General features: G+C 35.8%; 1 protein-coding gene across 1 annotated transcript in view; it reads left to right on the top strand.

Moving 5' to 3' along the window:
* Nucleotides 1-258: 258 nt before the first annotated feature.
* The window catches only part of LOC149793134 (uncharacterized), a 48,776-nt gene continuing 24,251 nt past the window's right edge, over nt 259-24,783 (top strand). Inside the window, exons 1-2 of the mRNA XM_089966301.1 lie at nt 259-350; nt 10,429-10,678. Of these exons, the coding sequence (XP_089822427.1) occupies nt 10,603-10,678 (76 nt within the window). The 5' untranslated portion in view covers nt 259-350; nt 10,429-10,602. The remainder of the gene's footprint in view (nt 351-10,428; nt 10,679-24,783) is intronic.

Raw genomic sequence — 24,783 nt, forward strand, 5'->3', positions numbered from 1 at the left:
GTTCTTCTTTTTATCTAAATAATTTTCACTGAAATAAAAAAAGAATCCCAAATGGGTAATGATTTAATATTAAATTTATGAAACTCGTTGAATAATGTTCAGCTTTTGCGAGCCTCGTTTCATAAGTTCAATATTAAATCGTTACCCATTTGAGATCCTCTATATATGGCTCATGAACGTCTTTGCCGTATTTCAAAAATCCAAGAAAAAGATTATCACGTCCGCATTTTTTACCATTCTTTAACTCTTTCATTATAGAAATTATTTCTTCATCATCTGCACAAGAAAGTGGGTCATCGGTCATACTGGCACACTTTGAACAGGCGTCAATTCATCTGTTGAAATAGCAGGTAGGCCTATTTGTTTAGTAGCACTCCCCTGAAAAGTTGCCAATATTCCGTATGTGTGTCTGTGTCTGTGTGTGTGTGTGTGTGTGTGTGTGTGATATTTTGATTTTTAACATAGCTCTACCAAGTATTTAGTCATATCGCTGCAATGTGTGCAGTGTGGCAGTTTATAGTGAAGTCTAGCACTGGGGCATCATGCCGCAGACATGCAGCATCATTTACCACCTAGTCACATTATCCTGACACCAGGCCGACCGGTTCTAATACTAACCTCTTAATGCTGAGCGCCTAGCGAGGCAGCTGTACGTACCAGTTTTATAAGTCTTTGATATGATTCAGCTGGGGTTCGAACAAACGACTTCCTGCACACAAGGAGAACGCTCTAACCACTTAGGCGCCAATTTTCCTTTAAATTCCGCTTACGAGCTTCGAGTAGTTTGTTTGTTTGGCCAACTGTAAATATTCCCCTATATTGTGTTTGATAGGGACGAGCTATTCTCGGCCAAACGTTTCATACTTTCATTTTTACCCTTTTTCTTGTTCTTCATATACTTTGACATTTATAAGTTTCTTCTCGTGTGCCTTTACCACGATCAGAGCACACCTCCCCGCTGCTCTGTACTCTACACTGGCTATCTATTCGATCCAGAATCGAACACAACATTTGTTCTCTGTGCTACGTTTCACTGTCCGACTCTAGTCCAACATACCTCTCCGACCTCACCCATGTGTATACACCAGCAAGATACATACGCTCCACTTCTGATAATCGTATACTCGTTATTCCCACTATGAAAACAAAGTCATAAGGACAGCGTTCTTTTGCATACCAGGGCCCAGCAACGTGGAATGAATTGCCCACTGAACTTAGACACAAAGACACAGTGATCACATTCAAGAGGTTTCTCAAATCTCACTTATTTCCACTGCAAGAACAAACTTAAAGACCTAATAATGTTTCCTACCTTAAATATTCTCAGCATGTTTTCTTTAATGTTCATGGTGTTTGTTTTTGTAATCATATCACTATATGTTTTTTATCTTATAGGTGTTGTCTAATGTTGTAAAGCGCTTAGAGCTTCTAAAGATTAGGCGCAATACAAAGTCCTCATTATTATTTTTATTATTTATATTCACTAGGAAACCAATATGGACTCGAAATAGAATATCGGTACTTTTGATAATGCGTAGACATTAAGGGCTTTTGGAGTGAATCGTTTGCTACGGAACTTTCAGTAATCAATTCATTAATAGTTTTATGATTTATATTAATATATTATTTTTTTTTCTCAGTATTTCATCGAAGTTCTCCCTGACTCAGGGGAACTTAATTTATTAATAAATTCATCATTTAATCAGACTTCCAAGTCCAATGAATATTTGGAATCAAAAGTACTGGTGCATGTATCATCGGTAATATATATATTTTTTTAATTATTTACTTTTATACTAATATTTATTGCACAATGACCAGAATAAGTATTCGGTGGACTTAAAAAAAACAATAATCAAGCAAAGGTTCAATTAACTAATTACATAATACATAAACGACTACACTTCTCTGTCTTGTTTACAAAAATAAATTCACCGACATTTGAATCATTGTGCGTGACCCCATGCGTTTTTTTGAAAAGCGAGTCTCGGTGCATGAAATGATCGGGTGTAGTCGTCTGGTTACAGTGTATCTGTAATTATCGTCTGCTGCAAAATCAAGCATTGTGTTAGTCATATTATTAAAGCCCTAGCATAATAATTATCAGCAATTACTTCTCTTTGAACTATGAATACCTATCATGTGTCCTTTCAAATACAGCAATAATTAATCATGAGCATATATATATATATATATATATATATATATATATATATATATATATATATATATATATATATATATATATATATATATATATATATATATATATATCGAATTTATAAAAGAAGAAACTAGGCATACTAGTCATAGCCATCCCTCTTAGCTAATTTTGTTTTCTCTGATCTCGATGGAATGCGTGAAAGCTGAAAAGTTGCAATACACACTTCTGAAAGATCATTTTGTCTATAGGCTCGGGGAGACAGAGTGGTATAAAGCGCTCTCCTATACCGATCACTGTCATCTCACCTCTGTCCGCGTGGGTTCGAGTCTCAGGCTCAGCCAGTGTGGGTAGGTGAGAAAGCTGCCGCTTCCCATATATTGTCTCCGTAAAAAGAATATATTCATTATTTTGAAACACAAGTTAAAATATTTATAGTTCTAATTTATTTGGGGATTTTGTTGAGAATTTTTTGTACGTTCAACAGAACTCTTCCGTAATAAGGTCTTCTCCCCAGTTTTATAATATGACTGCTTTTGTGATATTCTACGTCCTGATACTTGTAGTCATGGAGGAAGTCTCTGATACTTCCATGTGCTTTGTCTCTCGTGATTGTTAATCGGGAAAATCATTCGGACATTGCATCGTGAAACGGGGCCCAGGTACCGTCTGTGAAGAAATACGCGTATTTGAAACGTGTTTGATTTTTTTTTCTCCACCAAAACCGATTGATCTGGCTGGAGTTTCTACTTTTGGCTAGAAACTCGTCGCTTGTCTTATTCAGTACATATACTACACGTTTTCTTATCCATGATCCATCGCTGTTGGAGTCGCAGAAGCATTAACGCTGCTCGTTCTTTGCTTAGCCCGTTTAGAACTCAATAAAGCAGCCATTCTGAATCAATGATAGGATTAGTATCTGCCCTCTCGTCGTTAGTCTCCTGGTCTTGTCCAATAGTTGTGTCAGGATTAGGATCCAACGCAGTAAACATAGCAAAACTGTTCATTCGGCCTCTGAGGACATACAGATCACTAAATTTCTGAGTGGAGTCAACTGACTGCAGGGTTACCATACGTCCGCTTTTCCCGCACATGTCCTCCTTTCCCATCCCTACAGATAAACCCACTCACCAGGGTGTCCTCTTTTTTGATAGTTCAGAAATGGCAAGTATAGTCATCTGGATCGCAGCCCTGAGCTGAACGGTCTTGGTAAACAGCCCCTGAGCGTGAGTGCAAAACACCGTCTTTCCAGCCTCGTTAGCCTTATTCCCGAGATTCAGACCTGCAAAATTCCTGCGACTATCCTTCATCACTTCGTTCTGGGAACATGTCATGTACCAGCCTTCCATCACCAATTAGATTAGCAGGGAGCAAACCCCTTCAGAGGTTGACATAGCCACGGACCACTTCGAGAGTTTGAGACCCCAAGGCCCTGGTTAAAATCAGATTTGGAAATCAATCAAAAGCCAAATGGATGCACATATAATTTACTATATAACGATTTATAAGTACATAACAAGCATCTTTATTACATAATATGCATATTTATTACTTACAGAATTGTTTATTTAGAAAACGCTTTTCGAGGCCATTTAAGGGTTGAGGCCCGGTCTATATGCCCCTCCCCCCTCCTTTTTTTTTTTGACTGAGCCTAGCTGGGAGTCTAACAGAGGAAAGTTTACTGTTCCGCTTGACCTCATTGTGTCTTGGTCATAATATTTTCGTCGCTTCGGTGATCTCCTTGGGAAAATCCATATAATACTGACTTAGCAACAAAATTCTTGACACTACTGAGGATCAGTTCGGCGTTTTGATAATCCCTGAACGCAGCAATTATAGCACGGATATAGTCTTTATAGATGCGAGCAGAACGACGCGACATGTACCTCCTACCAACAATTAATTGTGAACAATTTTAAGTTGTTGTTGTTGAAGGGTTTATCCATTTTCAGCAAAACATAGACTATACAAGGCTGCCAGTAAAAGTGGTGGAGGAAGAATCCGGGAAAACCCCGGAAAGAACCACCGACCCACGAGAAGTTACTAGCAAGCTTTCTCACGTCCCCACATTGGCCGAGCTCGAGACTCGAACAACGAGACTCGAATCCACGGTGACAGACGCGAATACTTCAAGTTGGTAGAAATGTTTAAAATTTAGAAATACTCAAGAATTGGCGATACAGGCTAACGAAGAAGCAATTTCTAACGACTTAAACGAATCAGCCGAATTAGACGTTGTGCTTTTGGGCAAGCTGTACAAGTGACAATGTAACAAGAGGCAATGTAACAAGGACAAATAATCCGAATGTTGCTTGGAATTAAAATATGGCGACGAACTAGCATCTGCTCCTCGTGAGATAACTAGATCGTTTGCTAAATATTTTTCCAAAGTGTACACTTAGTCTATAGGAATGTTTGTGACTCATGAACAAAACGAGTTCCTTATTGGTGAATGTATCATTAGAAAAATAATTAGTTGTCATGAAATAGTCTTTGTTATAAAACAACTAAAACTTAGAAAGCCCCACATAATTAATCACTTTTCCTTAAACTCAGAAAAATGGGCATCCACGGGAAGATTTTGCATAAAAGATTTTACATAAAACATGATATCCGACAGGGAGGTGTTTTATAGCTAATTGTTTAGATAATTATCCTTCAACAAGAATTACAGGAGTCAAAATTAGGGCTACTTGTTTGGTCAGCTAAATCTGGAAATCCAGCACTAACGGATGATATAACTCTACTTGCAAACACCCAGTCCATTTGCAACAGATGCTTGATATATTCAACATATACTATCTGAAATAGAAATTAACCTTCAACGTTAATAAAAATTTGTGTATTAGTTTTGAGGCAGAACAGACAAACAACATCAATGAAACTTAAATGGAAATTGGGGAAACATACTGAGTACTTTAAATGAAATCGAACATGTTAGCTCAATATGAAATGTTCGACAAAATTAAACAGGGCTTGTACTAAAAACAAATTAATTTTATTCTCTTGTAGGGATTGGCACAAATGACGTTATAGTAAATTATGTTACGTACGTCAGTTTGTATAAAACAACTGTGATAGCATCAGCCTTTTATGGTTGTGAATTTGGTCGAAAATCAAACCCAATGAGGTAAGAAGTATTTCAGCATAATTGTACCAAAATTCTGCAATGATTTTCTTAAACCACACGATTAGGAATGAGCGAAAGTTTAATGGGGATGACAAGAATTGTATCAGAAATTGATAAAAAGAACTAAACTTTTTTGGTGAATTGTGAAGTCTTCTTCCAGAAAATGTTACATCTAAAAGAATATTTTTGTTTAGATTATACCGATCTCTTTCTTGAAAAGTTGTTTCAGTACAGAAAAGTTTTATTCCCGATACATGTAATAATTTACACAAATATCATATTTGTAAAATTCTTGAAAGTTTTTTTTTAGAGACAAAATATTTCCAGGAAAAATACAGTTCAGTTCAGTTTTGCCGTCACCCTGCCAGAAAATATCGCCGAAGACATCTGTCATGTGCCATCCCCTCGAGCTGGCTCTAGGTGTGACCCAGTTTAGTGATATTCGCCTCAAGTTCACGTCGCCAGGTGTTTCTTGGTCGGCCCCTTCTCCGCTTAACTTGAGGGTTCCACCTCAATGCCTGTCTGGTAATGTTGGTTGTCGGTTTATGTAGGGTGTGTCCTATCGAACCGCACCTTCTACCTTCTCTTCTCGATCTCGTCCTCTGTCGGAAGCTGTGAGGTTCTCTGCCACCGGTTGTCGTTGTTGGTGGTGTCTGGCAAGCGGTTCTGGAGAATTCTTCTAAGGCAGCTGCTGATGAAGGTCTGAACTCCCTTTACAGTCGATTTGGTGGCTTTCCAGGTCTCTGCTCCATACAGTAGGACTGAATTCATGTTGGAACTGAGCAGTCTGATCTTGGTAGTCAAGGAAATTTCTTTGGAGATCCTGATGTTCTTGAGCTGAATGAAAGTTGCTCACGCCTTTCGGATCTTTGTCTTGACGTCTGCGTCTGTGCCACCATACTGGTTGATAATGCTGCCCAGGTATGTGAAGGACTCCACCTCTTCCAGGGGACTTCCAAGCAGTGTGAATGGGTTGTTACTAACATAACTGATCTTGAGGATCTTGGTCTTGTTTTCGTGGATATTGAGGCCAACTGTGCTGATGTGGCTGCCAGTACGTCGGTTTTGTCCTGCATTTGTTGCTGACTGTGGGACAAGAGCGCTAGGTCATCGACAAAGTCCAGGTCCTCAAGTTGACTCCACAATGTCCACTGGATCCCATTTCTCCGCCCATTGGTGGACGTCTTCATAATCCAGTCGATGGAGAGAATGAAGAGAAACGGCAACAGCAAACAGCCTTGCCTCACGCCAGTCCGCACTAGAAAGCTGTCTATGTGCTATCCTGTATGAATGACTCTGAAGGACATTCTGTTATAAGCATTTTTGATCAGGTTCACCAGCTTGGTTGGGATGCCGTAGTGGCGAAGAAGTTTCCATAGTGTTTCTCGGTCCACGCTGTCAAATGTCGTCTCATAATCGACAAAGTTGATATAGAACGAAGAATTCGACTCCAGCGATTGCTTAACTATGCTGCGATGGGTAGCTTTCTGGTTCATACAAGATCTGTTCTGCCGGAAGCCCGCTTGCTCGTCTCGTAACTCTGGGTGGAATGCCTCCTTCATCCTCTCCAAGAGGACTCGGTTGAAGACTTTCCCTGGTACTGACAGGAATGTGATTCCTCTGTAGTTGGAGCTATTGCTGAGGTCGCCTTTCTTTGGGATCTTTATGAGATATCCCTTCTTCCAGTCAGTCGGTATTTCTTCTTCTTCCCAGATCTTCTCAAAGAGGGGGTATAGTATTTCCACTGAAGCCTCTAGGTCTGCTCTAAGGGCTTCTGCTGGGATGTCATCAGGTCCAGCTGCCTTACCGTTCCTCAGCTTGGTAATGGCTTTCCTGATCTTGTCTCTGGTGGGATTGTCACAGCTTATCAGGAGATCTGCGTTAAGCTGGCTGGATTTCTGGGGGATTTAATGGTGCTGGCCTGTTCAGCAGTTGTTCAAAATGGTCTGCCCATCTATTTATTTGGTGTTCTGTACTTTCTATGGTTTTTCCCTGCTTGTCCTTTATGGGTCTCTCTGTTTTGCTGTACTTGCCGGACAGCTTCTTGGTGATATGGTACAGTTTCTTCATTTTTCCACTTCCGGCCGCTTCTTCTGTCTCTGCTGCCAGTCCTTCAACGTAGTTTCTCTTGTCCATCTTGATGCTTCTTTTCACTTCTCTGTTGACAAGTGTACTCTTTTTGTACCTTTACTTCTGCAGTTCTTGTCCTACTGCTATTTACTGCTGCTTTCTTCTGTTTTCGCACCTGGATTTTGCGCAATGTTTTGACTGAAGTTCATTCCTTCTGCTGATGCTTCATGGGGCCTAGTACTTCTTGTCGTGCTGATTTTACTGCCTCCATAACTTTCTGCCATCAGTTGTTCGCATTGTCTTCGTCGTCAAGAAACTCTTGTAGCACTTGGTACTTGTTGTTAAGCGTCAGTCTGTATTCTTCTTTAGATTTTGCATCTTTCAACAGGATGCTGTTTTACTTTGTTTTCTTCTCTTTTGTCCCCATTCAGTTCTTCTTCAGCTTAAGTTTTAGCCCTGCGACAACTAAGTGGTGGTCAGATATCACATCTGTCCCCCTCTTTACTTTCACATCTTGCAGGGATCGTCTGAACTTCTTAGCTATGCATATGTGGTAAGGCTGATTTTCTGTTCGAAGGTCTGGTGATATCCATGTGTTATTCTGGATTTTCTTGTGGAGAAAGATGGTACCCCCAATGACCAGTTTGTTCAGTGCACAAAGGTCTATAAATCTCTCTCCGTTTCGTTCATCTCGCCCAGGCAGTGGATCCCCATTACTTGCTCGTTACCTCTGTTGTTTGACCCTGCTTTGGTATTGAAGTCACTCATGTTGATGTTGATGTCTTTGTCCGGGAAGTTCCCTACTATGTTCTTTAGTCTGTTGTAAAACTGGTCCTTATCTTTTTCTTCACCGACATTTGTTGGAGCGCAGCACTGTATGACGTTTATCTTTATTTTCTCCTTCTTGGTCCTAAACGTTGTCTTGAGGATTTTGGGCCCTTGTGGTTCCATCCTATCAGTGCGTTATATGCTTGCTTCGACAGGATATGCTCCATCCCTTGTGTATGAGGTGCGTCATCTTCTTCATGTCCTTTATACAGAAGCATCTCTTCTGTCATCAGTCTTCTTTGTCCAGATTGAATTCATCCCAGTAGAGATATGTTGCAGTTCCTCATCTCTGCTGCTACCTATGTTGTTTTTCCTGCCTCATACATTGTCCTCCAGGAAAAATACAATGGAGACAAACTATAAAACACGCTATTCATAGTTATGAAAACGAGCTCTTTACAAACTTGTGCCACTCTGACATATTCTACAAAAGATTAAAAACTATTCATATTTCTATAAAACCCGTCAGTTTTATGGCAAACTTCCAAGACCGCTCCGGTGGCCTAAGTCCGCCTTGGCTAGGGAGGTCGAGGGTTCAAACTCTGGCCGACTCATACCAAAGACTTGTAAAAATTATACTAACAGCTACCTCGCTTGGCTCTCAGCATTGAGAGGTTAGTGTTATGACTGGTCGGCCTGGTGAAAGGATAGCGTGACAGGGTGGGTTATGATGCTACATGTCTGCGGCATGATGCCCCAGTGCTAGACATTACTATAAACTCCCACTCTGGAGACATCGTAGCGATATGACTAAAAGTGTTAAAGCGCCTTTAAAAATCCAAATCACACACACGTGCGCGCGCGCGCGCGCACACACACACACACACACACACACAACAAGATAAAGTTAATTGCTATTCTTTCAAATATTCTGATCACTGTTCCAACTGATACCACACCAGTTTGTAAGCTATGCATCTCTTCTTGCACAGATGTAATAATCCATGCATTTATTTGCTGTCAAAACACTGTGCAACAAAGAGAAACCTTTTGGAAGCATATTATAAATAATTTTGACATTCGTCATGGTGTGTTCCTTCAAAACGAATCAGATGACGAATTTATTCAACATCTTCTGTGTAGAGAATTTCACAAAGGTAAATGCCTTGACGAGCCCAAAATACTAAGAAATTTTGCAAGGCCTGCTTCAATGTTCTCTGCATCTAGCAAGGTTTGGAAGACACGTGATCGTAGAAAACATGACAGTCGTATGTCCTTGTACGCTTTTATGGGATAACATATTAAATATTATATTACTTATTGTATAAACTTAATAATGATATATACACTAACTGAGGCTTTTCCGAAGTACAATTTCTTTACAATCAATATAGTGTTCTCGTATGAGAATGAGAAGCCTCAAAGAGAAGCTGCGCTTCTTAGAGACTTCTCTCATGTTCATCTACGCAAATTATATATAACTACTGCATTATTTTTTACTTTTACCAACGTTTGCACACATTTTCCTCTGTCTGTATTATTATCTCTAAAAATTGATGATGCATTATAGAGATGTAACGATGACATTTATTCTTTTTTGTGAAAATTTTTCGATCCGTGATTTCAGTTTGGTACCATCAACATCTCATGTTATTCCACGTTTCTAAATATTCTGGGCAGCGTGATGAATGCATTGATAAGAAATGTGAAATATCTCAATTCCAACGCCCTACTTATGGTAGTTTATTAGTGGAAAGAGTGAGGTACAGAATTCGGATTCAATAGGCCAACAATTTAATTTCTTTTTAATGAAAATGTTATCGTCACACCAGACTGTGACTTTTGTCAAATCAGTGACATATTTCGTTCATGCAATATTTAGGAGGATGTGAAAAGGAGTGTCAGATTTTTGACGCTAAGTTATAATTTGATTTTTCCGGCACGCAGAAACAAGTTTGGAATTCGGATGCGAAAGTAAAACTTTTATCTTATTTGCTACATTTTGAAATAGAGTGTGAAGTAAAGCAAAATAAAAAAATGTCTTCTTTTAAATGAAATTTCATTCCAGGCAGTTTATATATATATATATATATATATATATATATATATATATATATATATATATATATATATATATATATATATATATATATATATATATATATATATATATATATATATATATATATATATATATATATATATATATATGTGTGTGTGTGTGTGTGTGTGTGTGTGTGTGTGTGTTAAGGGGTGTAAGCGGCAGATTTTCGCATGCATTTTATTCTTTTAATTTCAGATTTCTTTCGAAGCAATTTGAATACAGCCGATAAAGAACTACATGACTGTACTAGACGACATTTTTGCTGGACAAAAATAGACCATAGGGAAGACTCTCTACTCCCTGCAGTTGGAACAGTATCAAACCTAAGCATTCGATAGTTGGAGCTGATACCAGACGATTTAATCGACTATGGAAAAAAAGTTGGTGGTGGCCTTTTGTGTTTTCTACTCCGTCTGCTGCTGCGTCTTTGTAGAATCAGTACATGGTAAGTAAAAACGAAAGTGGTATCTCTTCATATCTTGGCGTGTGCCTATAATCTTCGCGGCAATATGAGTGATTATCTTTGTATTTCTTTGCCGAAAGTAAGGTATTTTTGCTTGGCATGTTTTAAGTGTACTTTGAATTTCAGATTATAAAAACGAAGATTGTAAAGACCATTGTTTTAATTTCAAGTTTCAGTTACTTCCATTGTTCATTTAGTCAGCATTGCTGTTATAGTTTTTCAACAAAAAAATCCGAGAAACCAAAAGAAACCAAACAAAATCAAGATTGGTTATTTATAAATTGGTATGAACAATTATTTCGTATCGCGCCGTTTTCCAATTTTCCTTTATTAATCATTAACCATTGATATCCGACTATTTTTAAGAAATATCCGACAAGTCAGTATTTCGGTTGCAAGGACGAGTTTACATAAAAAATAATAGTTCGCATATCATGAGTCCTGGCACACGTGCAAATGCACTAGCTTGTTTACGTTGACTTTGTCAGGTGCAATCACACCTTTAAAACTATTGAATAATTCGAAGGTATTGTTATTAAAATATAAAAGAAAACCTAGCAAGTGTATATAATTATTGAATGACTCTAGAGTATTGTTTGATAAAAAATGTACAAAAGATCTTGCTCAGTTATAGAATTGTTAAGAGTAATATTTCAAAAAATTTAAAAGAAGACCTATTAAACGTACGTAGCTATTGAATAACTCTGTGAAATGACTTCACTAAAATTGAAAGAGCTAGCTTAGTTATAAAACTAATAAAGACGAAAGTGTATTATTTCACAAAAACGAAACTATAAAAGTGCCGTCACTGTTATATACAAAATCAATGATTCGTGTTCACTATTTGACAAATATGAAACAAAAATCTACCTCAGTTGTAAAATTAAATTAAGTTTTGGAATGGTATACTATGATAAATATCTGAACTAATTAATATATTTTAACGATTTAATAAACGTTCATGTGGATAACACGTAATGCCAACTTAACAGGCAGTGATTGTCATCTTGATGTATTATACTGTAGACTTTGCACAGCAATACAACGAATATTATTTAAGACATATATGCTAAAATAGTGAAAATTCATTTGCATAGGTAGATATGAATCAGTTGTGGGAACAAATTAAACTGAGCAAAATATAATTAAAATAGGCCGAATTAAAAGAATTGTTGACTGAACAGCCTCCTGACACATTAAACCAGCGGTAACGAAAACATATTTTCATATAGAAAAGTTTATTTAAGTCAGCCAGATGAACAGTGACAGACAATTTTGATACACAAGCATATTAAAAATACAGCGATGGATACAAGTACATTTTAACAGTGGTAGATATTTTTTCAAACTTCGTTTAGACTTGAACATTTCAATCCAAAAAGGGACATGATATACACGACACTTTCAGAGAAATTTAGATGAAGAAACGAATTTTACAAAAAAAAGTTAAGGATTTGCTGGAAACGAACAATATCGAACACTTTGCATCAATCTTGGACAAAAAATTTCATATTTAGTGGAAACTTTTAAGATAACACTGAAAACTAGAATTATCAGTATTTTATTCAAAATGAAAACAGAAAATGGTTTGAAGTTGTATCAAATCTGGATAGACACTTTTGAATTTTCGAATGACAAAAAAATTGCAGAATGTAACAGATGTGAAAAACACTAATGAGGAAAATGAAGACCTTGAATCACTCACATCATCTGAATATAAAGTTGATTTTGACTACAGTTCAATAATGATTTTATAATGTACAGGTTACAAGCTCAAATACGAGAATATAAAATATGCCTGTGATAGCTTGAATAGTAATGATGTGCCAACGGTCCTTTCTTGAATCACAATAATACTATCCAATAATATAATCTTATTTTAATTTCACTATAAACACAAGTCTCTATTTCCAAGAAAATAATGTTAAATGAGTACTTTGTATTTCCAGAGATGAATAACTTGAATCAAATAATTTGAGTAAGTAACTTCCAGCACCCCTCCCCAATAAAAAATACTGGACACAACAAAATACAACTGACTATGTTCAAGTCTTATATCGTGAATGAATAATCTATAGATAAAAAAGATTATATAGACCTCTACTTGACCTCAGGTCACAATTAGCATTATCTATATAAAAACAATTTAAAAAATCCAACTAATGGAAAATTTTATTCTGGAATGTTCCAAATGTTTACAAGATAAACTCTTGGTTATAATTAGAAGGTTTGTTACTAAAATTATAATTCAAAATGTGGTAAACAGCAGGTAGACCCAGCATTTCATGGGGAATTTCCAATGTCCTGGACTCAGATTGATATAAACACGTTGTTTTCAAAACCAAAATCAATGATTCACGACAGGTAAAAAATGAACGTGATCTTGGACAAAGTCAAGTCCTAAGTGCAATTACCCAAAGCATATAATGAATTTTTAAAAAAATGACATTCTCAGTTTGAGTTACTCTATGAGGTTTCTCTTAGTTCCTCTGCGTTTTAGCTCTGCGCCAAGTCTTCGTTATTGTGCGATTTGGACGGCCGAACTATTTCCTCCTGTTTGTAACAAACATTTCATACACATTTACAGAACTAAGAAATTCATTTTAAATTTTGGGGATATTAGGAATTTTCACCAGATACGTGCTGAACAAATAACTGTTTATATCCAAATAATGTTTTGATAGTCTCCGAGGATTCATTTGTAGGGTATTTAAAATTGACTCTTTCACATAAAATAAACAGTCATCATCCGTATGTTTTACGTTTTTACTTGCCTTTTTAGTCCTCAAACCACTGAGATAACGCTAAATATTATACACAAGATTCCTCTGAGTAGTTGATAACTCTGTGCAGTGTTAAATATACAATCCTGTCTTACTGCTGATTGTTTAGGTCTGTGAAAACATACATATATTTAAATACCTTTTTTCTTTGCATGTCTACCTCAATGTCTAATCAGTCTACCTGTGGTAGTGGTTGCATCGAAAGTTCACTATTTACCACCCTAGTTCGGATGCTAATTACCACCCTCATGCTGAGGCTACCTGCAACCTTTATGCAGAAGCTACATTGGCATCTCTTGTTGTATGCCCTATCCGACCTATTTTTACGATCTCAGAGTATATATTGTATCTGTTTTTATGTGGCCTATTTTAGATGCTAAGATGGTTATTCAGTTTAGATAGAATTTTGGGGGGAGAAAGATTCGATCTGCAAACTTGATATACAATGGCTTTACCTTTCCATTACATATCTTACTAACATTGTAGTTGTAATTCTATAACAACATACGCAATGACGATATTCTGTCATCGTCACACTGAGCTTTCTTTAGCGATTGTCTATCTCTTTGTCTTGCATTTTCTTTGCAGTTTGAAAACTCCATTTATTGTTGGCTGCGTAGGACTTTTCTGAGCAAGTCTTTTTTATTTTGGTTACTATTACCCCCCCCCTTCCCCACCCCGCCAATAAAATAAAACAATGAGCATTATGTATCCGACGTATTTTTGGTGATTGACAGGAAAGGTTCGGGTTGCTCCAGTTGTTGATATGGTGTAACATCTAGCCTAATTCTCAGCTTCACTCTACTATTGTACTAAAGACAGAGAGGCGGCTAAGGTAGCAGTCTGTGCACGATCTAACAGCACGGTGTTCGATTCCTGATTATTTGTTCTTATTTATGATTTAAGACGTAAATCAATCTTACACTCTTATTACTAATTTTACTTTGATGGCATATCTACACTGGAAACAAAGTATTCCGAATACAGGATGATGGAGCGGAAGAAAAGGGGACCAGGGTGGTGGTTGGTTGAGGGAGTGAAATAAAGAAAGGAGATAGCGAAGACGAACGCAGGAAGAATGGGTAGAGTGAGGTGGATTGGCGAACTGTATTCGTAGACTGTTTTCACTCTGTTCAATCTTTCTTTTGGAATTACTTACAGATTGTAATCTTAGAGAACAAAGGCGACACTACCAGTGGGCATTAGGGTGGCCCCGAGTGGCCGAGTGGTCTAAAGCACTTACCGTTACGGATCGCTGCCATCTCACCTCTGGCTGCGTGGGTTCGAATCTTATGCTCAGCTAATGTGGATACGTGAGAAAGCTTGCCAGTAGCTTCTCGTGGGCCGATGGTTCTTCCCGGGGTTTTCCAGGGTTCTTCGTCCACCATTTATACTGGCAGCCATGTATAGCCTATCTTGTGCTGAAAATGGTGTTAAAGCCTACAACAACAATCAGTGGGCATTGTTCTTCTAATTGTTATAACGCTAGCAAACGAGGTGACAATGTAAATGCGACATAGCTCGAGCTACTGGTGACAGATCATTGATAATCGTTCAGAATATAATTACTTAATTGATAATTAAAATTATGTTTTTAGGTAGGATCAACAAGTAACACAAGTAGCAATGCATATAACAAATCTAAATAAGTCGTTGTATAAAGGACGGCCTTAGCAAACGCTGGGCCCTATTTGGATCATTTTGGCGGGTCCCTTGGATTTAAACGCGGGGCCCCATGTGAGCACGGCATTTGGAAATAAACTTTAAAACAAGTTTTGTATGTTATTGAATTAAAAAATTTCTTCCATCGCTTCAAAATTACTTTCTCTCAATATATTAAAAAATAATTAACGCTCGGGGTCCATGTTAGCGGTGCATTGATAAAACCCAGTTATAATACAGACAGGCATAAAAACACACGATCCACCATGGATAGCTCACAAATGTTTTTAATTATGGATCTCAACTATGACTATTTTGTAATTTTTGTATATTACCTGAACGTAAAGGTTACTTAACAAACAAGAGTATTTAAATGGGAAACAAAACATTTCTAATTAAAAAATTTGTCCTGATGTGGACCCAAAATTGGTCTTCTTCGATCTTTACACTCCTTTTCATTGATTTTTCACTAGATTTACAACAAATGGAGGAAATAAGGTATAGAAAGAAAATAACTAATGCAAAAAGAATGCATGCAAGCTAATTGAAAGACATCTTCCAGTAGTTGATTAGGTAATTATTGTATAGAAAGACCTTTTTGTTCTGCCCACATCCATACATATTTTGCAATACTTCCAGATCCATCAGCAAAATTTGAAATATCACTAGCTCATAATCAATGTAAATTTTCATGGGGTGTTAAGGACACACAGTACTGATGATATGGAAAAATGGGAATCAGCTAGAAATGGGTGAACATAAAATAGAGTATATATGGGTTTGGCTGACCAGGATTGGTTAATAATGTAAGTTATGTTTTAGAAAAAAGAATCTTTTGAGAGCTTATCCTAGTTGTAAGTGAAACAAATAGAGACATTGTTTTATTGGCGAAATATCAGTCCTTTAACAGTCTTGAGTCGGAACATACATTACCAAAATTAGCACATGACTCTGGTGCAGCAGCAGAGAAGACGAACAGACCTTTTGCTGAAACATAACTTTGAAAACTAAAAACATTAAAAGAAAAAAAAATAAGATCACTGACACTAAACCAAAGCCTCTAACTTACCGAGAGTTTCTCTCCCAGAGTCTCCTTCCAAGAGTTTCTTTTGGGGGTTATTTTTTTTTTGTTACTTTATTTTTGTCGTTTGTGTTTTTAAAAAAGTATATATGTTGTAGTTTACCCATATGACGTCTCAATCAGGTCGCGCCTCTTCTGCTGCTATAATTAGATCAACCAAATATTTTATCAAGACCTACACTATATCTTGTTCTGGGATCGTGTAAATTTATTGTTATAAATCCGAGTGGAGTAGATTTTGCTTTTGAAAAGAAGTTTCTAGATCTAATTATGTTCATATCTCCGCTGCACCAAGTTTGATAAATATTTCTTAAGGTATGTGTATCAACTCCGTTAAATACAACTAATGTTACAGTTATCTCTGATCACTTTAGGTATATGTGTATATCGTTGAGTGACATAAATTATATCTGTATTTTTATGCATATCTCGAGAAAATATTCTAGCTGGATTTGATTATTTGGCCAACATTACGTCATCATGCACTACGAGATTATAAATAAACCCGTCTAGTTCATCTACAGTCGGTGCTTCGTCAATATCGGTTATAAAATTAATAATGTCGTCACCATCTTCATTTAACAATCTTGCCTTCTCATTAAAATCTTTAAGTACATCGTAGCATCTCTAATCATCAAATAATGGTGCAACTAAATACAATTTATCCCACTTTAGTCATCTCATTATCAAATTAGGTAATAATTGTGTCCTTCCACTTCCAGATGGACCTATTATACTCATTCTGATAGAATTCTGTAATGCTGAAATATGTTTAACTGGTTCCTGCTTTCGTGTCGCTGAGAAATCAATTACATCCATATTATACATATACATGAATCTATATTGTTTACGTTGTAGAGTTAAAACTCCAACCACTGATTTAGTCACGGTTACAACAAACAAATAGAAAAATAGCATATGATGGAAAATGCGCAATATGTAATAGAATTCTTTTTTTCGTTTTTCCTAAAATTCAACGTAAGGATGGTGGTGATATTGCTACATTAATGTCAAAATTTCCAGGAACTCCTTGGGCTAAATACCCAGGAGAAAAACACCTTCCAGGATATAATTATTGTGATCCTGGTACCCGACATGATATTCGACTATATAACCAGGATCAAGCAAAACCTGGAGAATATCCGATAAATAAAATTGATAAAGCGTGTCATATTCATGATGTTGCGTATAAAAGCAATGACTTACAAAAAAGACATATTGCAGATGTGAAATTAATTCATGCATTAAATTCCATAAAAGATTTATCTTTCAAAGAGATATTAGCTAGATTGATAATAAAATCTGCAATGCAAAGTAAACTAGTATTCGGAGCCGGTAATTAATCAACCAATGATTGAAATAATGGAATCGATTTATTATATTCCAAGGGGATATTGGAGGGGTATAGCAGCAATTAGTAAACTCGCTGATCCAGCAAATACTACACGTTCTGCCGTCGCAAATTGGTTAGCACGACATGCAATATGGCAAATTTAACTACCACCGCCTAAAAAAATTCAGCATGCACGTTTTGATGTCAGCATTCCTAATTAAGTTCATCAAGAAAATATTCTATTTTACACATGATACCATTAAAATTGGCAGACGTCAAATAACATGCGAATACGCGTTGACTGTCGTTGATGTTGCAAGTAGATATACAGAAGCAGAGCCACTACCAACTAAAACAGCTGCTGAAGTTGTATCTGCTTTTGAACGAATTTATCAACGAGGACCCTTGCGATGGCCACAACTATTACAGGTTGACCCTGGCAAGGAATTTCTTGGTGCAGTATCATCTCTGATGAAAACACATAATGTCGAAATCAGACGAGGAATGCAATACATCGTGATCAGGCAATTGTTGAACGATTTAATCGAACGCTTGCTGAGCGGTTATCTGGATATCAGTATGCGAATGAAATAATTCAAGATACGAGATCTCGTGAATGGGTTGCAAGATTACCAAAAGTGATAGCTGCATTAAATAATGAAATTACTCGAAGAATTTCTATGAAACCTATTAATTCAATTAGAAAACAATATATACCAATACAAGGACATGATTTTTCAAAACAACCAGTGTTAGGTAATGTTACTGTCAGATATTTATATGAACCTGGTGAACTTGAAGGTGGTAAAAGAGCGACTGATCCTATCTGGAGTGTAACGACACATAAAATATCTGGCGTGGTAAGATCTACGGGTAGACTGCAATCTACAGATTAGATTCAACTGCTTCTCAACGTGGATTTGTACGTGAACAATTACAAGTAATTCATGAAGACACTTAATTACCACAGCGTTCACTTTTGTAAACTAGCACCTTGAGGTCGGTTACATTCAAGGCAGGTCAGTTTTAAATTTTCGCGGGTATGACCAAACTTACTATTAATTCTGTCTACGGTAAACTGTCTTGGATCATTACTCGAGTATCGCCACAACATTACTGTGTTACAGCTCGCACAATGATTATTTTGCTGATGTTTCAGCATCATTATAAATTCAACAACAAGGTCAAAGTTGCGTGTGTTTTTTGTCACACTGTTTATAACTAATTTTTGTTCTTATTATATCATTGCCAATAACATCGCCAGTGGTTTCTGTAACGTCTATGATAACCCTCCGCAACTGAGATATTTTTCTAACCCTAGACACTGCGAGATAAACTGAATTGGACCATTTGATACGATCATCGACGATCCAAATTCGAGTATTAGAGATGGTTAACCCTGAGATGAATGAATTGTCATTGCGTATCCTAGCGTCCATGGAGTTTTGTCAATAGATAGCGCGCTCTCAACAACATTGATAGGAACCAAAACAATATCATTTAACACAAGATTTTGTTTCTCTAACGATCCTGGTTTATCAACGTCGATATTCTGCCGTCGCGTATTAACCGGCCGATAACATAATGGTACGGGTAGATTTGAAAACTTTTCCTTATGTAACATAAATGATTGTTGTTAAAGTGTATCACGAGCTATCTTTCTACTTGTCACTATCAAATCATCTGGTCTCCACAAATTCCAAAAGTTGCTCATAGGAGTTTCTGAAATTATATCACGCATTATTTCACACTGAACGTTATTCGGTTGTAGTCTGATTAATTTATTAAATTCTCTTAATTCTGGATCAAGAGATCTATGATCATCAGCTATTTCTTCATAATAATCAACAAAATTCTTTAAACATTTATGTGCAGACAATCCAACGAAAGGTGGTGGTTGACCATGATCGCCACACATTATTATAGCAATATTTTTGTCAATAACCAATCAAGAAATGTTTTTTTGTTTCTAACGTCACTATACATATTTCATGGCAAATGATAATCTTTAAAAAAATTTTCGCACATTCGATCAGGAGTCCATTTATCTCCCTTCCATCGAAAAAATCTATGATAAGTGCATGATTTAATATTTCTTTCTCTCATTTCTCTTGCGAGTCTGTGCGTAGGGGTTAAAATGATCATATCAATATTCCGAAATAGTTCAATAACACGAGTTGTCTTACCAGAACCTCAGGTCCATTGAGATAAACTGTTTTTTATCCAGCTACGGGATCTATACACGAATGGTGTAGATGGTTGCTTTAATGTCTGATATTTTCTGCAATTAAATATCTTTAATTTAAACATCAGCGGATTCAGAATAATCAAGTATATTTTCTTGTTTTATTCTCCATTCGCCCCATGATGCTTTAAGTGCCGATATTTAATTTTTCCAACAATCCTGAATATGTTTATTGATATAAAACGAATCTGTAGCGACTCTGACAGCAAATTTAGAAACTCCATTTATCATCAATAATAGATTTATCGAAACATACGCGAGCATTGAAGATCTTAAATGAGTAAACTGCGGTGACTCTCCATCAATATAGCCCACAATTGTACCTAGTATGGTTCGATCCGATAAGTTAACATTGCTTGGATTTATAAATGTATTTTTCTCGTTGCATCAGCAATTATAAAATCTAACTCAGCATCGTCTATAATCAATATTGTAAAATGTGCTTTATGATCATATGATCCTCCTTGGGTGAATTTACCGAATATTTTTCTGCCGAGATTTGCGATTTTATTTTCGTAATCGGTTATATCAAAATTTTCATCATCAGAATATTTCTTTTGTTGTGGTGACCAAACTTCTTTCTGCGGACGATATGATATAATTGCTTCACTTACTGTCAGAAATATCAGTATTTTTACATCGAGGATATATCATAATAGTACTGTTGGTACCCACATTTTTTTTCTGAAAATTATTTGCCAAACCAAGCATAACAAATCTGATGAAGAATTTTAGCAAACTCAAATGACTCGATACAAGCGAATCCAGTCAGGTCAAAATCCGGTAATGGCCCGTTTATCGATACTCTGGTCATTTCGTGTGCGGGTTGACCAAATCGCTCCAAATACTCAGAACACTCTCCCATACCAAGAAAACTTCCGGGATAACATGCAAACATATCAACCAAGATAAAATCTTTATGATCGTATTTACTATTCCACAATCCACTGTGTCCGTATTCGACACAACTTGATATTATATCACTAAGAAAATCAAACCGAGTTGGTTTCCACGAATTTTTCTCTCTAGCAAAATGAGCCGCAACTGACGAAACACTAAGACAATTACTGAGTAATTATTCAGCATCATCGGTATGTTTTAACGCAAGACTTTTCATTTCTTCATGGAGAGATTCTGTTGGATAAATAACGTCATTAGGTCGTACAAACTGATCATAGTTTCCATCATCAGAACATTGAAATAACCATACAGATACAGCATCGTTTTTACTTATTTCGTTAATATAATCAAATTTATCTCCTTAGTAAAATTTAACAGTTCGAATTCGTGGAAATATTGTTACTGCATTAGTCCACGCATGCACATTATGATCAATAATTTCAATCGAAGCTCCTTTTGATTTATATTTTGAATCATACAAAATCTCGCCGGTTATCGTTTTTGCTACCATTGGGAATTTTAATTTCTTTCCTAGCTCAGCGATTTCTTTTACAGACGCTCCGGTATCTCTTTGACTATTTATCCCTACTCATTTATTATTTTACGTCTTTTATCCATTGGACCGTTTCCACGAGTCGAAACGGTAAAATGTTCCGTTACTCGTTCGGCTACACAATTTATTTTTGAGAACTTCATCGGTTTTCGATTATTAACGCTGGGTTTATCATTTAGCGGATAAATTCCATAAATAACTGCTGTTACAGGATACGCTCTTTCATGATACGATTTTTCAATACCAGTCAACATTCCTGTATTGGAATTTTTGCTCAGCATGGCAACTTTTTCATTATGAAGGACAGGACCATATTTGCCACGGATAATCCAATTGTCTGTTTCTTCTAATACAACAAATTTTACTTTAAAAAGATATTTTCGATTGTCGAGATAATTAATGATAGTTACCGCTCGTTTGTCGTTCATCAGTGATTTTGAAATGGAAGTCTATGACCAAAACCGTGTTTGAAATGCGGTGTTGGAGTTAGAAGAAAAACGCAGTTGTGTTTGTAGTGTGGTGGTAACAAATACAGAGAACTGAAAAGATACTGTGATAAAAGAATTATGACAGTGACAAGGTTACAAAAATGTAGAAGACTATCTGATAAGATTCTCAAAGTAATGATTTAGACAAATTATTATTTAAACAAATGATATTATTATATAATATGGAAAATACGTTTATGAGACATCCAATAATCATGGATTACGAAGCATCTTTTGATAGTGTAATTCGGCACTGTCGATGAAAAATACCAGTCGGTTATGTTTATAATCACGGTTATCTGATATTCAGTATCAGGGAAAATAAAATAAAAACATATCTTTGTCATAAATTTATTTACGAGTGTTTCAACGGAGTGCTCGAAGACGGTGTTGTGATCGATCATATTGATTAAAATCCCAAAAATAACTCTTTTCAAATTTACGAGCTATCACACAAAGCTAAAATTGTAAATCCGGTCATACTGGCAAATATTCACAAATTGCAAGATCAGTTAAATCTTCAAATATAGAGACTTGTGAAGAAATGATATTTCAATAAATGAATGCAGCTGGCAAGTATTTTGGTATTTGCATGTCTTCGGTATATTTTGTCGCAGAAAAAATAACCAAAATCTGCTCTCTGTAAGAAATATAAACAAAAAATCATTTTCCATTATTGTTAAAAGAGATAACTCTCTCTCTCTCTTTCTCCTGTAGAGATGTTAAGTAGTTATCACGCTTATATTTACTTTTTTGAAAATCATCATTCAGTAATTAATTAATTATGATACAACTGTCCATTTATCATTTCGAACTTCAACAGAAAAAAGACACATCCCACCATATCACCACGTGGTGGGTAATTTTTGCACTCTTCCGGGGTTGATTATGGGTGTGTGTGCGCAAAAATATGTTGAACGTAGAGAAGGCTCCCGTATATGTTGTGGTGTCCTTAAAACAAAAAGAAAAGAATATGTATTTGTGCCGTCCTTAGAATTAAGTTATATAATTAAGATTGTATATATCTAAAAAGTTTACTAGACAAATCTCAGTTTGGCTATTCTCACTAGACAAACGTCACTTTGACTATTCTCATTAGACAAACCTCAAGTTGGCTATTCTTCACTAGCCAAATCTTTAGTTTAATATTCTCACTAGAAAAATATCAATTTGGCTATTCTCACTAGAAAAATATCAATTTGGCAAACTAGACAAATATCAATTTGGCTATTCGCACAAGACAAACGTCACTTTGACGTACGTATATACGCTGTAAATATACTTATACACAATGCTGTAAATATATACTTATATACAATGCTGTAAATATGCTTCTATATGTATTTGTGCCGTCCTCAATACAAACATTATATGTTGTGTCATACTCAAAAACGGTCAATGATGACCTAATATATTTTATTTTAAATATATAGTTTATAATATATATAATAAAATGAATTTTAAAAAACTAGTGCTATTATTTCTGCAATAAAACTATTAAAAAAAGACGGTATAAAAATTCAACTTGATCCTGAAAAAATTGTCTGATTTTGAATCATTACAAAATCGTAAATATGAAGGTGGATATACACTATCAGCAGAATATCGACTGGTCAAGACCATCCAGCAGATTATGTTACAATCTTTATCAACAGTAAAAGATACAGAAGTAGAAAATTTCGTCCCACTTACGATCGCAATTGAGAACATTAGATCAAAATTATCTAACGAATATTAAACAAAAAAATCATCAATACACGCGTATAACAATTAAAAATGAGTATTACAGATCGTGAAAATAAAACCGCTGTCACTTATGAAAGCGAGAGTAAAAGTGAAAGCAAAGATGAAAACTAGTAAGAATCGGTAAAAAATATATTCTGTTATGATATGTAAAAAAATTAGATTTTCTATTCAGAACTGGACAATATTTTTTTAAGTCGATAGAGTTTAATACAGGAATGTGCATAATTCAGAATCTGATCTCTGTCACACATAATCATAAAAATATGTTCTCGCCGCAGTTGATTTAATTGTTCCTGCGTCAGTAAAAAATCTTCGTTACCGCACTCATCAATAATTTTATCAACACTAAATTGTTCTGTGTTGACTGGAGACTGTGTCATTATTGTTCTGATGGCGTTTTTTTCAAGCACCTTCTCCTTGTCGTGTATAAAAACCTCACGTGCTGATACATTATATAATATACCTCCTGATTTTAATTAATTTTGTAAAACACTCTGCATGATCAAAAAATCTACGGACAATATTTTATTATAATGATTGTATTGTTATTTTTTCATGAAAATTAGTCAAAATTCATCGTTTTTTTCCACCTATTTTATTCATTTTTGTCAAGGAAAATCTATCAGATTTCGTAATTTTTGAGGGTGAAAACCCAAGTGATTATCTTAATGATTTATCGCTAAATCACTAAATTTCTTCTTTTTCTGCTTAAAAAACAACTATAATTAGTCCAAAACGATATATACAAAAAAACATGAAAAATATCATGTTTTAGTTGTTTTATAAAAAATTTAGCGATTTTGTCGATAAATCAGAGAATCGCTGGGGTTTTCATCCTCATAATATACCAAATCTGATAGATTTTCCTCGACAATTTTATGCAGAATAAAATAAATTTTTCATGCTGAGGTTGAAAATCATTAAGATTTCACATACAGATTCATATTAAGAAATTCTCTGCGTAGGTTAATTAAGTGTCCGGATTGGTCAGTAAATTTAAAATTTATTCTTGATAATAACGGGTTATGACATCGTAGATAAACAGGATTAATAGGTTCTTGTACACTCAAATATCCAGGATGTACTTGCGGAGTGAATGTATAAAGAATATTTCCTTGCTGAGCCTGATTTGATTTTTCAAGATCTATTTGAAAGCTGCCGTCAATTACGTCACATACAAGATTAACTGCAATCATTGATGTTATATTAACGATTCCTGGTGAAATATGACGACCTTCACCGCACGGATTATTATTGTGCTTAAAAATAGTTGGAGGTGGTGCTATTTTTCTCCAT

This window comes from Sinohyriopsis cumingii, chromosome 8, assembly GCF_028554795.1.
Source record: "Sinohyriopsis cumingii isolate HCF-2022 chromosome 8, ASM2855479v2, whole genome shotgun sequence".
Taxonomy (NCBI): Eukaryota; Metazoa; Mollusca; class Bivalvia; order Unionida; family Unionidae; genus Sinohyriopsis; species Sinohyriopsis cumingii.